This window comes from Curcuma longa, chromosome 11 (genome assembly GCF_044706935.1).
Source record: "Curcuma longa cultivar G26 ecotype Majalengka, Jawa Barat chromosome 11, ITB_CL_G26_1.1, whole genome shotgun sequence".
Lineage (NCBI taxonomy): Eukaryota > Viridiplantae > Streptophyta > Magnoliopsida > Zingiberales > Zingiberaceae > Curcuma > Curcuma longa.
In genome coordinates this window covers 31,513,357-31,529,826 of record NC_133871.1, presented here as the reverse complement: position 1 = coordinate 31,529,826, position 16,470 = coordinate 31,513,357, and the positions used below count along the sequence as shown (strand labels likewise).

The following is a 16,470-nucleotide window of genomic DNA, read 5'->3' as shown; positions in this document are numbered from 1 at the left end:
GTTAAGAATTTGTAAGTGATTTTGTCAAAGAGTTGCACTATCTCGGATAGTAGATAATTTGTTGCAAATGACTCTTTTGCATTGTCCCAGACAGTGAAGAGTTGTTGAAGCACTTAAAAATTTCTGAAAGCACTTCAAGAGGCAAACACTAAATTTATCATGTATAAATGAATAAAAGCAGTATTGTAAGAAGTAGTTGAACAATAATATGCAAGGATTAGTAGATCGGTAATAAAATCAGTTTAAAGAAGACATGCTGATTATTCAGAGAGGCTGAAGCTTCGTCGATGTGGTTTTATCTCCAAGAGGAAAAATGCAGGCTTCGAGATACAGTAGCACTGCAATTTCTGTCACTTCTTCTAATCCTTTGCCATTAGAAACACACATGAGTTCCTTCCATGAAGGAAGCATCCTGAATATCACTAACAAAAAAGAATCTGAACAACAAATTTATTCTAACTAAGGAGACAGGTTAGTTATTTATGAATGATATCAATAAGTATCCCAAATTTATTAAAGGTAGAGAAACTTGCTGCAAGGTATCCCACTTGTTTGATGAGCCATATATGCAGGAGAACTTAAATCTGAAGTTTATAATTTAATAATTAAATTCCTTGATTAAAGAAAGTGTTATCCATTATCTTACTTGATTGCCACCGTACTCATAAATAGAAAATCAATATATGTGATATGCTGATGAAAGAATAAAAGTTCTAGACTTAAATTTGGACAACACAATACAATGAAGATCATAGCTTCTGCCAATAAAGATGCCTTTGTCCATAAAACCAATTATTGGTTTGCAATCTCTGCTATTCAAATAAGTTTATCGACCATCCAAATTTGTCTCATCTTCCATCAAACATGTCAACAAATTTATAAGCACATTAAGGCTTGAGTTGAGACCTTGTACAAAGAAGAATAAATACCATTGATGCAAATTCAAAATCTTCAGTATCGTTGGATAGAACATCATTAAAAAAAAAAATCAGCTATCTCAACCGTTCTTTTAAAGCTGGTCTCACAGATATGGAGGGAAGTTCATTCAGATATACAGACGTTAGGCGCATAGCGGAGTCGACCATACAAATCATCATCTCTTATAAAAATCGACCCCTTATCATTAATTATGTCAGCAATACTATACGATCGTCGTCTATGCTATGCTGTGGGGGACGCATAGAAGACCATAAAAGCTTTGACAACTTGTGTCTAACAGCAATAATAACAGTTGAAAAAGTAGGAAAGAAAACTAAACCAAATGGAAGTAGATGATGATATATCATACAGTAGGGCTGAATATTCTGTGAAAATTGAATTGAATTGAACCAAATTAATCTAAATCGAATTGAATCAATTTTTTTTTAAAATTAACCGAATCGATCGAATTTTCAAATAAAAATCGAATAAATCGAACCGATAAAATATCGATTAATTCGGTTTCGATTGAATTAATCAAAATAACTAAATTTTTTTAATATTATAAAAAATTTACTAATTAGTTAGATATTTATACGTTTACTAACTTAAGAATTTATAAATTATATTTTTATTTTGATTAATTTAGTTTAATTGAATAAGAAATTTTAATTTTGAAACCAAACTGAATTAACTGATTTTTTTAGAAAAAATAATCAAAAATTTTGAAATAACCGAATCAAATTTTTAAAGAGCTAAAACATACAACTCGTTAACCATTTCTACAATAAACCCATACAAACTATTTTGCAGTTACCAACCAAAAACCGAAACTGATGCAGCTATCTGGAGCATCATTATAGGATATCCAATCTTTCCACCACTCCATGAACAATTAGTCCAATATAATATCAACTTTAGATGGTCTTCCGACATTGTTTAGATATATTCGCTTGCATCAGGAAACAATACCTTTGCTCAGACATTTATCAATGAAGTTTTCATATAAATATCCATAGAACAATCAGTTTTTACCACGAGATTACGAATCTCTGAACTTATCCCGGGAGGCTAAATGTAGAAATACAACATTAACAATATGAAGTAAGAAGAGTAATGTTTAGAAATTTTTCGTGTTCTAAACTTAGCTTACTGACAACATTTCTGAATTTTTATTTTCCCGAGTAAGTGCATCTCCTTCAAGAATATTCATTTGTAGAATTTTAGTGAATAAACAATCATAAAGAACCAGTCATATAAAAGAAAGGTAATATGAGCAGGTCAAAACCATTATATAATTTATATAACTTCTGAATGAAAACTAGAAAACTACGTATACCTTTGCAGAGGCCAGTGTTTAAGGAACGGTTCCGGTCAAATATCATGGATGTAAATCATCATTAACAACCATAAATGATATCATCTAAAAGTAAATTTTAGTTCCCGGGGCAATGATACCGTGGTAGGACATTCAGGTTGTCACCCAGGCACCGTGTACTTCCCGATTTATCTTGATGGCTAGTGGGAAATTTCTGTGGGGTCGGACTGATCACCCCCAAAGATAGTCAATGAGACCAATTGAAATTTATCATCTGAAAGTAAACTTTAGCAATTCATAGTGACCAATAAACACTTTATTAAGAAATAATCACCTGTGGTTCTCCAACAATCTTCATAAAGTTATCCTTCCCGACAAAGTATTGGACTAGAGATATATAATGATAATCAAGATTGGAACCAGTCTATAATTGTGGATGCCAATGTTGATCAAGGGTCTAAGATTCATGTAAACGGATTTGAATTGTTAGAAGACGATCTAATTTCTTTTTATAATGAATTGGAATAGTTAGAAGATGATCCGATTTTTTTTATAAGATATATAAATTGTCAAAAGAAGATCCTATTTCTTTTTATAATGGATTTGAATTGCTAGCTAAGAAGACGATTTTATCTCTTTTGATAACATATTTAAATTGTTAGAAGATGATCTGACTTTTTTTATTACATATTTGAAGTGTTAGAAGATAATCCGATAGGAGGACTCGATTGAAGAAGTCAGTTTCTTAAATCAACTTTGGGCGAAATATGATCAATTCTTGAAGAAAGTAACATGCATCATAGGGCTTATACAGAATTACCCTAGTGAGATCTCTTAATTTGATGCCTAAATCATTAGAGAACCAAAAAAAATATAAAGCGGAAACAATAATAATGTAGTAAAGCAAATGAGATAAAACATATAAAATAATAAATGAGGATACGATTTTTCTTTGGCAGAACAGGATAGCCTCCTCCCCTCTTCTTTTCCTCCTCTCCTTATCTTATACAAAGAGAGAAGTGTAAGAAACATATATACTTGTAGGAGAGAGGTAAGAGGTGCTCTTCATGGAGAAGGTGTTGTGATAATCTCCATGGCCCTTCACTTCTTGGAGAGAAAATTAAAAGATGTATCCCATTAAAGAGTATTGTAATAATTACCATGTCTCTTAACTTGTCTTGTCCTTTTGTTGGTTGTGTCCCTTCACATACTTCCTTCACGTACTGACAGATTCAACCACGCAATTAACTAAATCATGACCTTTTCACGTGGCTTCTATATTTAACTAGAGTGAGGCTCACCATGATGGGCATTCTTTCTCACCTCTGGATCAATAAATGAAATAAATAAATAATATTTTTTCAAGAGGCGTCAGCATTCCAATGGTCACTTTCCTCTCTTTTATATAAAGGAAAATTTTCCATCGCCAAAGAGAGCATCAAGCTCCTCTCTTCTTTATAAAGTGAAAGTGAATAAAATACACCATCAATTGCCTTTTTATTTATGTAAGTGAATCTCTTCCTTCTTGATCAACCATTCTAATTTAACTTCTTAATCAATTATTTAATTTGTCAATTATGTCATAAATAAATAAATTGCATTTCTAGATATACTGATTAAATATATATTATTAATCAATAAATAATATATTTTTTCCAGAAAATAAATTTTAAGGCGGTAACCTTCCACAATGCTTACTGTCCTCTCTTCTATATAAAGGAAGCCTTTCCATCGCCAAAGAGAGCATCAACCTTCTCTCTCCTCTTCTCTTTCTGCTCATGGCTTCCGCCGTCGCCATTGCTCTCCTCCTTCTCCTCTCGTTCTCCGCCCTCGCTGCCGTATCCGCCGTTCCCTATCAGGACGTCCTCACCCTCTCCAAGCAAGGCGGGGCCGTCCCCGTCCGCAGCGATGAGGAGATGAGAATGCTCTACCTGGAGTGGAGGGACAAGCATCGCCCCGCCGAAAAGGACCAATATCTGGACGAATACCGGCTCGAGGTCTTCAAGGAGAACCTCCGGTTCGTGGACGAGCACAATGCAGCGGCAGAACGCGGGGAGCATGCCTACCACCTCGGGATGAACCGGTTCGCCGACCTCACCAACGAGGAGTACCGGGCCAGGTTCCTCGTGGACTTCTCCCGGCTGAGAGGATCCGACTCCCGGGAGATCAGCAGCCGGTACCGGATGAGAGAAGGGGACGTTCTTCCCGGTTCTATCGATTGGAGGAAGAAGGGCGCCGTCGTCGCCGTAAAGGATCAGGGCCGTTGCGGTGAGCTCTTTCTTCCTTTGTGCGAAACTATTTCTTCCTTTCGCTTCAGTTTTTTTTGTGTGGTCAGTGATAGTAAAGTTGCATATCTTGCTTTTGTTTGAAGAACGTTTTTCCAATTCCCTTTGGAAATCACTGTTCAAGCTTGTTTGATATAGTTGTTCAATCTTGTTCATCTATTTGACCTTGTACAATTATCGAGCTTGCTCACAAACGTTTGACTCATATACAACTCCACGAAACTTTTCCTTAAGATCAAATAATAAGTTTGTGACAGATTTCTAGCAAGTTATGGCAAGTCAAATATGAGATATATGTAAAGTACTTTTTTCAATGATCTCAACAGATATGCTAATTATGCTTTTGATGGTGTTTATAGGAAGTTGTTGGGCGTTCTCTGCAGTTGCTGCCGTCGAAGGTATCAACCAAATCGTCACCGGTAATCTGACTTCACTGTCGGAACAGGAATTAGTGGACTGTGATACCGGCAACCGTGGCTGCAATGGTGGACTCATGAACGCTGCATTCAGGTTCATCATTAACAATGGTGGCATCGACAGCGAGGAGGACTACCCGTACACAGGCCAAAAGGGGACTTGCAATACTGACAAGGTGATCTATTGACTAACCGTTTTCAGCTAGAGACACTTGATGTTTCGATTGTGGATGACTTTATAATTAATCTCGTTTGGTGTCTTTCTCACGCAGGAAAATGCTCATGTTGCGTCAATTGATTCGTTTGAAAATGTTCCTCGCTTCAATGAGAAGTCTCTCCAGAAGGCCACGGCAAAGCAACCAGTTAGTGTTGCTATCGACTCCTCTGGAAGACATTTCCAACTTTATAAATCGGTAAGATTCATCCACATGTTTAAATTTTGATAATTATATTGCATTGGTTTGAATTATCCAATATCTAGTGTTCTCCTCACAAAAGCTTGTTTGTGTATCGCATAATCCATAATGAGTATAATTTCCACATAACACAAAACATGTTACTCTTCCTGCATGCTTTGATAATATATATAATTTTTGCAGGGAATATTCACCGGAATCTGTGGAATTGCATTAGATCATGCTGTGACCATAGTAGGTTATGGTACTGAGAATGGCAGGGACTACTGGATTGTGAAGAACTCATGGGGTGAAGACTGGGGAGAGTCTGGCTACATACGAATGGAACGGAACATTGCAGGCTTTTTTGGCAAATGTGGTATTGCAATGTATGCTTCTTACCCCGTAAAAGAAAGGACCAACCTGCGCAACCCTGCTTTCATAATATAAGCCGCGACTCGCTTATCGAATGAGATCTTGTATGTCTATTATGTTATGTGAGCTCCGAGATCATTTACTAGTTAGATCTTGGATTTGATTGAATGATAATAATATTACATCCGTTGTGATGTAATTATTTGTGTGAATCGAATGTCTAGCAAGTCAAGTATTATAGTTTTATATTGGCCCTCGGAGCATAGTTGAGTTGGTTATGATGAGATAGATTTATTGAAGTGGATAAGGGTCAAATCTCGGCGAAGCCAACACAATGTTTTCCTCCATAGTGGTCAATTGTAATTTTTCGATTTACCTCCTCACAGATGATCGTAGGGCAGCTCGTATAAGACCGCTGGATGACGAATTCCACACTGAAGTATTAGCTTCATGTTATATGACAGTCATTGTTTCTCGTTATATGACAGTCATTGTTTCTCGGTGATCTATTCGACACATCTTCTGCAAAAAGGTGGAATCCGTCACCTTAGCGGCCCTACACGGCCGGCCCCACGATCATTTGTGAGGATGTAAATTGAGAAACTGCAGTTGGTCACGACACATCGTATCATACTTTCTCACACAATGCCAGTACTGTTGTTCCTCGGTGATTTGTTTGACACATCATAATGTAACTCTTTTGGTATGCAGTATTACCGGTCCATTCTAACTTAATCTAAACTAATACAATCATGTTATCTAAGTAATTAATTTGATGAGCGAACTACTCTGTTAACTTATTACATTTTACTATGGATCTAAAATATATATATCCAAATTAATTATTTTACTATTCAGATGAGAGAGCTATTCTTTTGGTATAGGGGGTTGCAAATATAAAGTCTGAGTTACATTGAACTCAGGTAATTCGTGTGCGTGTACTACCTACACGTGTTGAATATTAGATTGATAGGAGCAAAATTTGCTCAAGCGGATTAATCTATGTTTTGCCTTCCAAATCAATTTTTCTTGCTTGCTCATGTGCGGATTGGATGTTGAATAGCCATATTCGATCATTCAATCAACCATGGGTCAGAAACCTTATATATAACCATGGGTCAGAACCCTTATATATATAGGCTACGATCTCAGCAAATTCAGAGGGGCAAAATTTGCCCAAGTAAATTAACCTATGTTTTGCCTTCCAAATCAATTTTTCTTGCTTGCTCACGTGCGGAACGGATTTTGAATAACCATACTTTGTCATTCAATACAAAAAGGGTCAGAATCCATTTTCACAACCAAGATATTTTCGCCTGATCGACCAAGGAGGTCATTGACATATCTCCTACGATAATGGAGCAATGACTCAACACTGTACTAAAAGCTTAGCCTGTCCAATAGAAGAAATGACACTTCGGGTCTGAGCAAAATAAGGTATAATCTGAGTTAAGATTACTAGGTTAATGGAAGTTAGTCACATTCGAGAAGTATAATTCCCAACTTGACTAGCTAATGTAGCCTGGTGCATAAGTCTTGAGGTAAATAAAGGGTCTGTGTGAACTTTTAGGATCTTAAAGTTTGCCCTAAGGATTGCTACCCCCTCTTCTGAATCAACCAACTGGTGAACTCGACCTTGGGTTGCAAGCTCATATGCATATTTGATGCATATCAAGGTTACTATCATATCCCCTTAGTCGTGGAAGACTAAAAAATGGTCAACTTCGTTCCCTTAAACAGAACCTTTTATTACAAGGTTATGCCCTTCGGACTAAAATATACAAATGCAACATATCAAAGTTGATGGACCGAGTCTTCAAGCACCAAGTCAGAAGGAACGTCGAGGTCAACATGGATGATATCATGATCCAAATTGCTAGGGTATAGAAATTGATCAACAATATTGAGGAAACTTATGGCACGCTAAGAAGATATGACCTCAAGCTGAATTCGAACAAGTGATTGTTTGGCGTCAAGAGCCGATGTTTCCTCAAGTATATCTTGACTGAACGAGCTGAATCGAAGTCAACTTGAAGAAGGTCCAAGCATTACTGAACACGCCTTCTCCTCAAAATCGTAGAAAGGTGTAGAGGTTAGTCGACTGACTCATGACTGTTATATCTTGAAATAATTAAAAAGGTTTTAGTTAAAAATTTTAAAATTTATTGGACCTTTATGCAAAAATGCAAATAAAGGGTCTTTAAAACCTCTCTAACCCCAAAACCCTAATGCACCCTCAAATTTCTCATGCCGCCGCCACCGTCCTTGCTCCCTATTGTCGTCTCATCGTCGTCACACGTCGTCGTCGCCGCCGCACGTCGTGTAGTGCACGTCATCACAACATTGCCAAATTTAATTAAAGTGGGGTTTTCTTGCTTGACTCTTTTCGATTTCCTTCGTGCATGATTAAACGTACGCTTTAAGAGATAATAATCTGGATTTCTTTCTGCTTGATCTTTTTGTTATTTTTTTTGGTTCAACAATTCACAGCCATCAAGAATTCCATAGCTTGGATTTTCCTTCATCTTTGTATGTCATGAATCCATTATATGCAGTGTACGGTGCTTGTTGTTGTTTTTATTAAGATTTTATTTTAGTTGATAATTACTACCATAGGTCTACATCGATTGGTTAGAAAACAAGAATGACTTCATCAATGTTAAATTAGGTATGGAATAGAAAATATTGATAATGAATTATTTAAAGTTTATATTCTATATAGTAGAAGAAAAATAAAGTACATGCTCGTATATATTTCTATTTGCTTGATCATATCTTTATACTTGGTTGTCCTTTTATACTTGTTGTTTATCAAAATTTTGCACCCTATCAAAATTGATCAATGTCATTTAGATTATACAATTGAGAGATATGGGGAATTTGAGATAATTTCCTAAAAGAGAATTCAAACCTCATGAGAATTTGAAGTGAATAAATAATATAAATGATATTATTATCAAAAATCGAATAATATGAGAAAAAGCTTCGACTTAGTGTTTGTAAGAAGTTATATAACTTCTCAACCAAGTTAATAAAGAAGTGAATGTAACTCTCATGTTATGAAACTTCAGTTCTATTAGTTATAAAAGATATGAGATTAATTATATCATAGTATTAAGGAAATATCTGTCTATAAATATAGAGCTCTTGACTCTGCGATTTGAAAAGAGCTTCTGAGTCTTTCTGCGTGTGTATAAACTTTGATCAAATGGAGATAAATTTTTCCCCGCGGGATGGATTGCAGGTCTATCACCCTATTCTTATGTGAGACATCTCACGGAATGGATCACAAATCGTCCATCCTATTTTCATGTGAGATATTTTTCAGGTGGACGTTGCGGGTTGTTCACATGAGCTATGTATGTATAGATGCATACTTACGATGCAAATATCATTACAGGTGGATTGCAAGTCATTCACTCTATTATACGATGCATATTTTTCAAGTGGGTTGCAGATCACTTACTTTGATATTTTTTTCATTTATACCTGATGTGTTTGTAATAAGTACGTGTAGGTCGTTCTCCTTTTCCTAAAGGACACATTCTAGATGAGTAGATTGTATGTCGTTTATCCACTCCACAATGACATGATATTATCCACTTTGGGCCTAAGCCCTCATGACTTTGTTCTTGAGCTCTCCCCAAAAGGCCCGGTCCCATGGAAGTTTTTCCACCGGCCACCCGGGTAAATCGGGAAGCGTACGGCCAATCCAGATGTCCAGCATCCTTTGATTGCGATCCCCATTTGGAGGAAAATTCCTGTAAATACGCCGTAGCTGGGGATCAAACCGCAGGTGCCTAGGTGACAACCTAGATGACCTACCGTGGCACCATGGCCCCGGGGACGTCGTTTATCCACTCAAAAAAATGATAAATCCCAGTCAGTCTCATGGACTCAATCCCTGGGGGTGGTATCGACCCGATCCCACGGAAGTTTCCCACCAACCATCGTTTATCCACTCAAGCTGCAAAAGGTTGGAATCCGCCAACCTAGCGGCCCCACACGATCGGCCCCCCGACCATCTGTGGAGAGGTAAATCACGGTGAATGCGGGACTGACCAGGGCATGGTGGCCGAGGGATTTGGAACCCAACATAGATCGTTTATCCACTCAAAATATTATATTAAGTGGTCGAATAAAATAAGACAATAATGAGAACTGATGATATTAATTAAAAAAGAAATAAAAGACGAATGACATGTTTTTTTTGTTATCCGTATGGTTGATTTTATCATGCATGTTGCTTGTCTTTTCTTATGGTATCTATGGTTATTTTTTTTCTAAGAATTAATAATGAAAAAAGGGGATAACCTGAGTTATGATGAGAAAATAAGAGAGGATGAATATAATTAATAAATTATATTCCTGCAATTCTTATAACTGAAATAAGTAATATAACTATATGAGATAATTTTGGCTCAACGCTCATAGGAAGTATATGACTTCTCAACCAAGTTAATTAAGAAGTGAATATACCTCCCGTGTTATGGAACTCAGTTCTAATTGTTATAAAAGATATGAAATTAATTATATTAGAGTAATGAGAAAAATAACTCTATAAATATAGAACTTTTTGCTCCGCAATTTGAAAGAGCTCTCGAATCTTTCTACGTGTGCCTAGACTTGGAACAAATTGAGATAAAATTTTCCTCATAGGGTGGATTGCAGGTCATTCACCCTATTCTTATGTGAGACATCTCACGGAATGGATTGCAGGTCATCGATCCTATTTTCATGTGAGATATTTGTCAGTGGATTGCGAGTCAGTCACATGAGCTATGTATGTATAGATGCATATTTACGATGCAATTTTGTTATGGGTGGATTGCAGGTCGTTCACTCTGTTATACGATGCATCTCTTTCAAGTGAGTTGTAGGTCACTCATTTTGATATTTTTGTTCATATATACGTGATATGTTTGTATTAGGTGGAAGGTAGGGTGTTCACCTTTACTTAAACAACACCTTTTGGATGAATATATTGTATGTTGTTCACCCACGCAATAAATCATATTGAGTTGTCGAATAACGTAAGAAATTAATGAGAATTTATGATATTGATTAAGAATGGAATAAAAGACAAATGACATGGAAAAAAGATAAATGATAAATGATGTTATTGTCTCTTTAATACTATTTTTTATGCACGTCTATCGTATCTCCACTTTGCACTTTGTGTTCACTCTCTCTTTTCTTTGACCCCAAGTTAATTGTTGAGATACATACATAATACTAATGGAGTTATTCTAGAGGTATGCATGTAGTCATGTTATTTAGTTTTACTCTATATTTTACTCTGACATTGTTACAGTTCACGTGCGACTAGCGAAGCTAGTGTCGTGACAAGCCTAGTTCGTGCGAGGCGTAATAGTTCAAGATAAGACACCTGAGAAAGTTTGGAGTGGAAGAAAGCCAATTGTCAAACATCTCAAGATCTTTGGTTGTTTGACATATGCACATGTACCAGATAAGTTGAGAAAGAAACTTAGATAAAGTGAGAAGTGTATTTTTATTGGTTACAGTGATATATAAAAGGCTTATAAGTTATACAATTTTGAAACTAAGAAAGTTATTTTAAGTTGTGATGTGATTTTTGATGAACATGGTAGTTGGAGTTGGTCTATTGAAAAAGAAAAGTCAATTGTTGTTCATGATATTCCCAATGACTTTTTGGATGAGCAGCCTACGATAATGTTCAAGTTTCTGTACAATCTGAAGCACCAACTAGGAGATCACAACGCGAGTGCCAATTACCAGCTCGCTTGCAAGATTATGTATTAAGTAATGATAATGACCTTTCTGATGAAGAAATTGTTCAGTTTGCTCTTTTTGCAGATTGTGATCTCATATCTTTTGAGGATGCTGCTAAAAAGACTCATTGGTTGAAGGTAATGGATGAGAAAATTCATGCTCATTGAAACTAATGGTACTTGGGAATTGATTGAATTACCTCCAAGAAAAGAACTAGTTGGAGTAAAGTGGGTGTACAAGAGTATAAGTCAAATGGTGAAATTGATCATTCGAGGTTGGTTGCAAAAGGTTACAAGCAAAAAGTAGGTATTGGTTATTTTGAGGTTTTTGCTCTTGTAAGTAGACTTTATACAGTGCGTATGCTTATTTCACTTACTGTTCAAAATAATTGGAAACTGTGTCAAATGAATGTGAAATCTGCTTTTCTGAATGGCTTCTTGAAAGAAGAAATATATGTTGAACAACCTATAAGATACGTAAAGAAAGGGGAAGAGATTAAGGCTTACAGGTTAAAGAAAGTATTATATGATTTAAAACAAGCCTCGAGAGCATGATATAGTTGTATTGATTCTTACTTTATTGAAAATGGTTTTTTGAGGTGTCCTTATGAGCATGCTTTGTATGTTAAACATACTGAATCTGGTGATACACTCATAGTTTGTCTTTATGTTGATGACCTGATTTTCACCAAAAATAACTTAAAGTTAATCACAGAATTCAGGGAGGCTTTGATTAGTAAATTTGAAATGACAGATATGAGCCTAATGAGTTATTTCCTAGGACTTAAAGTTATTCAGATGGATAATAGGATTTTTGTCTCACAAAAGAAATATGCTTTTGATATTTTAAAAAAGTTTAAAATGGAGTGCTCCAAACCGGTTCCTACTCTTGAAAATATAAAGTTATCCGAAGATGAAATTGGTAAGAGTATGAATATTACAGCTTATAAAAGTTTGATTGAGAGTCTAAGATATTTAGTTGCTACAAGGTCAGATATTTCTTTTGGAATTAGAGTATTTAGCAGGTTTATGAAGAAACCAAAGGAGTCACATTATATTGGGTTGTAGCAAAGCGAATTCTCAGATATGTCAAAAGTACAATTAATAATGGAATTTTATATTTTACTAATAAAACTGTGAAACTTATTGGATCTACAGATAGTGATTGAGCCAAAGATGTTGAGACTAGAAAGAGTACATCAAGATATGCTTTTTATTTAGGTTCAACTATATTTTCTTGGTCTTCTAAAAATAATAAGTGGTAGCATTTTCAACAACAGAAGCAGAATATGTAGCGGTAACAAATTGTGCTACACAAGCAATTTGGCTAAGAAAAATTTTAGATTTTCTACGACACAAATAAAATGACCCTACGATAATTTTCTGTGATAACAAGTCAACAATTGCATTATCTAATAATCCAGTCTTTCATGGTCGCAACAAACATATAGATATCAAGTATCATAAAATCAGAGAATGGGTTGCAGAAAAATAAATCAACATCGAATATTATCTTAGTGAATATTAAGTTGCAGATATCTTTACAAAACTCCATGAAGATAGAGAATTTTCTCAAATTGAAGAGGATGATTGAGATGACTAATATTTGTAATTTGGTTAAAGAGAGACTATGTTGTATTATTTAAATCAAGTTAAAATTAAGATAGAATATGTCCGTAGTTAATAGATATATATGAATAAATGATTGATTAAGATTAAATCTAGATACATAATTTTAGGGTTGATTTTAGGATCGGATTAATTTTTCATATTATTACGTAAAGACACATATAATCTATGATTATAATTAAAATTTTATTTCTCAGAAATAAAAATATATATTAATTTTTTATTATTATATTTTAATTTTTATTTAAGCTGTTTTATTTTGATTTTTTTTGTTGGAGTGTTATCGGTAGTTCTAATAATATTAAATAAAAATTTACATTTCAATAATAAACAAGAAGACGTTCTCATTTTTAACCTCTCATCCAATGACATAACGTCGAATCGTCCCTTTCGGTGTCACTGTTTGCGGTTGCCGACTTCAATGAACAATGACAAAAAATAAAATAAAAGTGCAATGTTTTCTTCTAACTCTGATAATGTATGAATGGACATTTTTTCTCCATCGAAGTTCAATTTTTTCTTACTTTTTTTTCTCAAACTGTGTTATTTTATCTAAATTGAATATTACGTGTTGATCGTTCTAAACTGTCATTATATCTAAATTGAAATGAGAAAATTAGATATTGTGCGAGATAGAACGATCAACACGTAATATATAAATTATTTGAGAATGACGACGACGTAAAGATCATGAAAGATTTTAGAAAGGAATTGTTTATAAGTAACTCAGGATTATGAAATCCGGAGAAAAGATCTCAATCTCCGAAGACACTCGGTCGACCATGGAGATGGAGCTCCAAGCTCTTCCCCAACTACTGTTATTACCTTCTTGTTCCTCCTCGCACTCAAATTCCTGCTCAAGAGTCGACGCTCCGACTCCAAACTCAGCCGAGTACTCTCCCCGGAGCCGCCTCTGCCTCCCGGCCCTTGGCGTCTGCCCCTCGTCGGCCACCTCCACCACCTGGTCGGCAAGCCTACCCACCGCTTGCTTCGCGATCTCGCCGCCGTCCACGGCCCCGTCATGCTCCTCAAGGTCGGCCAGGTCGACGTCGTCGTCGTCTCCTCCCGCACCGCAGCAGAGGCCGTCGTAAAACCCCACGACGTGAACTGCGCCAACCGCCCTGAGGTCGCCGTCGCTCGCATCGTCGGCTACGACTGCACCGACATCGCTTTCTCCTCCTACGGCCCCTATTGGCGCCAGATGAAGAAGGTTTGCATCGTCGAGATGCTCAGCGCGCGCCGTGTCAAGTCCTTCGCCGCAGTAAGGGAGCGCAACATACTCGACTTGATGACGAACATGTTAACCGGATCTCCAGTCAACATCAGCGAAAAACTCATGACCTTGAGCAGCAACATCATCACCGAATCCTCCGTCGGCAAGAAATACGACGGCTTTCTCCCGGCGGTGAGGGAGGTGATGGAAACGCTCACCGGATTCAGCATCGTCGACTCCTTCCCGTCCTGGAAATTCCTAGACGTCCTCACCAGAACAACCTCGCGGTTCTGGCAAATCCGACGACGGCTCGACAAAATCATGAATGAGATCATCAAGGTGCACCAGGCGGAGAAGAAGAGCAACCCAGCAGAGGAGGACCTGATGGATGTGCTTCTGAGGATCAAAGAGCAGGGGGACCTGGAAATCCCCATCACATTCGACAACATCAAAGCCTGTATACTGGTCTGAATCAACAATCAAATCTCATCCCTGTACTGAATCTGAAGTGTATATTAATCATATACATTCCAGGATATGTTCGTGGGAGGCACGGATACCACAGCGACGACTCTGGAATGGGCGATGTCGGAGTTGATGAGGAATCCCGAAGTGATGAAGAAAGCACAGATCGAGGTGAGGGAGGCACTGAAAGACAAGGCAAGAGTAGAAGACGGCGACGTGGAGAAGCTGAGCTACTTGAAGATGGTGATCAAGGAGACGCTGAGGCTGCACACACCGATCCCGCTGCTGCTGCCGAGGGTGGCAAAGCAGAGCTGCGAAGTGATGGGATTCAAGATTCCGGAAGGGAGCAGAATTCTGATCAACGCGTGGGCCATGGGGAGGAACCCGGAGTACTGGGAGGACGCGGAGAGCTTCTGGCCGGAGAGGTTCGCCGGGAGTGAGACGGACTACAAGGGGACGTACCTTGAGTACGTGCCGTTCGGCAGCGGGAGGAGGATATGTCCGGGGTACCAGTTCGCCATGGCCACCATGGAGCTGGCGCTGGCGCAGTTGCTCCTGTGCTTCGACTGGGAGCTGCCTGGCGGGATGAGGCCGGAGGAGCTGAACATGGAGGAGATGTTTGGGGCGACGGCGTCCAGGAAATTGGCCCTGTGGCTGATTGCTACCCCTCGATTTCCTCCTCCGCTTGAGAAAGTATCCATCTTCTAATTAAGCACGTTATGTTATGCTACCTCCACCCGCCCGCTTGAGAAAGGATCGAATCCGGAGGAAATAATTATTTAGGGAATAAAATTCTTCTATATCTGAAGAGACCGTTCAGTCAATTATGATTTGTAATCTTCAGATCCATATAGATAGGATCGACATTCATATATATAAAAATAGTGCACTCAATATCGCTTAATGAAATGAGACGACGTTCGATTGCCGTAGCCATTTACAACTAGAATTATTCATGAAAAGCCTGCCCTATAAACAATGCAAAGCTACGTACAACTCGAACCCTATCAACCCAATTTTTCACCCCTTCCATAGATAATGAATTTTCCTCTGCCTCTCGGCCCCTGGCGCCTGCCCCTCGTCGGCCACCTCCACCACCTAGTCGGCAAGCCCACCCACCGCTTGCTGCTCGATCTCGCCACCGTCCACGGCCCACACGGCCCGTGTCATACTCCTCATGGTCGGCCAGGTCGACGTAGTCGTCGTCTCCTCCAGCGCCGCAGCAGAGGCCGTCATAAAACCCCACGACGTGAACTGCGCCAACCGCCCGGAAGTCGTCGTCGGGCTGCACCGACATCGCCTTCTCCTCCTACAGCCCCTACTGGCGCCAGATGAAGAAGGTTTGCATCGTCGAGGTACTCAGCCCAATCCTTCCAATTCTCAAGTAGCATGACGACAATCAATAGACTTCAATCAAATAGTCTTAACGTTATGTAGAAATATTATTTTTGAATATCATTTTTTTTGTTGAAATTATATATTTGTGACTTTTCCAATGATATATGACTTATTATGTAATTCGTTCCTCATAAAAACAGATTAATATTTGAATTTGTCATAAAAATCTGATGGCTTCTTAAATTTTTCTGTGTCATCCTTCCTCAGTGGGAAAAGATTTGGAAAAGATTTGCATCGAATCAAAATTGAGTTCATTGTCAATATAGGGGAAAAAGTAGCAACATTGAAAGTTGCAAAAACATCAT

The 16,470-nt window shown here is 37.7% G+C and overlaps 1 protein-coding gene and 1 pseudogene across 1 annotated transcript; both read left to right on the top strand.

Annotated features, from left to right (window-relative positions):
* Window positions 1-3,990: 3,990 nt before the first annotated feature.
* LOC141839201 (zingipain-2-like) lies at window positions 3,991-5,782 on the top strand. The gene is made up of 4 exons (XM_074726896.1): window positions 3,991-4,504; window positions 4,881-5,113; window positions 5,210-5,350; window positions 5,537-5,782. Exons 1-4 carry the CDS (start codon window positions 4,015-4,017, stop codon window positions 5,780-5,782), a joined length of 1,110 nt encoding a protein of 369 aa, XP_074582997.1. The 5' UTR covers window positions 3,991-4,014.
* An 8,089-nt stretch (window positions 5,783-13,871) lies between these two features.
* On the top strand, window positions 13,872-15,575 carry LOC141836973 (premnaspirodiene oxygenase-like; annotated as a pseudogene).
* The last annotated feature ends 895 nt before the right edge of the window (window positions 15,576-16,470 follow it).

Bases quoted from the DNA above. Each gene is read 5' to 3' on its own strand.
- LOC141839201 (XM_074726896.1), top strand. From the start codon at position 4,015: ATGGCTTCCGCCGTCGCCATTGCTCTCCTCCTTCTCCTCTCGTTCTCC. The intron at 5,114-5,209 runs GTGATCTATTGA...TTTCTCACGCAG, and splicing joins GGACTTGCAATACTGACAAG to GAAAATGCTCATGTTGCGTC. The intron at 5,351-5,536 runs GTAAGATTCATC...TAATTTTTGCAG, and splicing joins ATTTCCAACTTTATAAATCG to GGAATATTCACCGGAATCTG.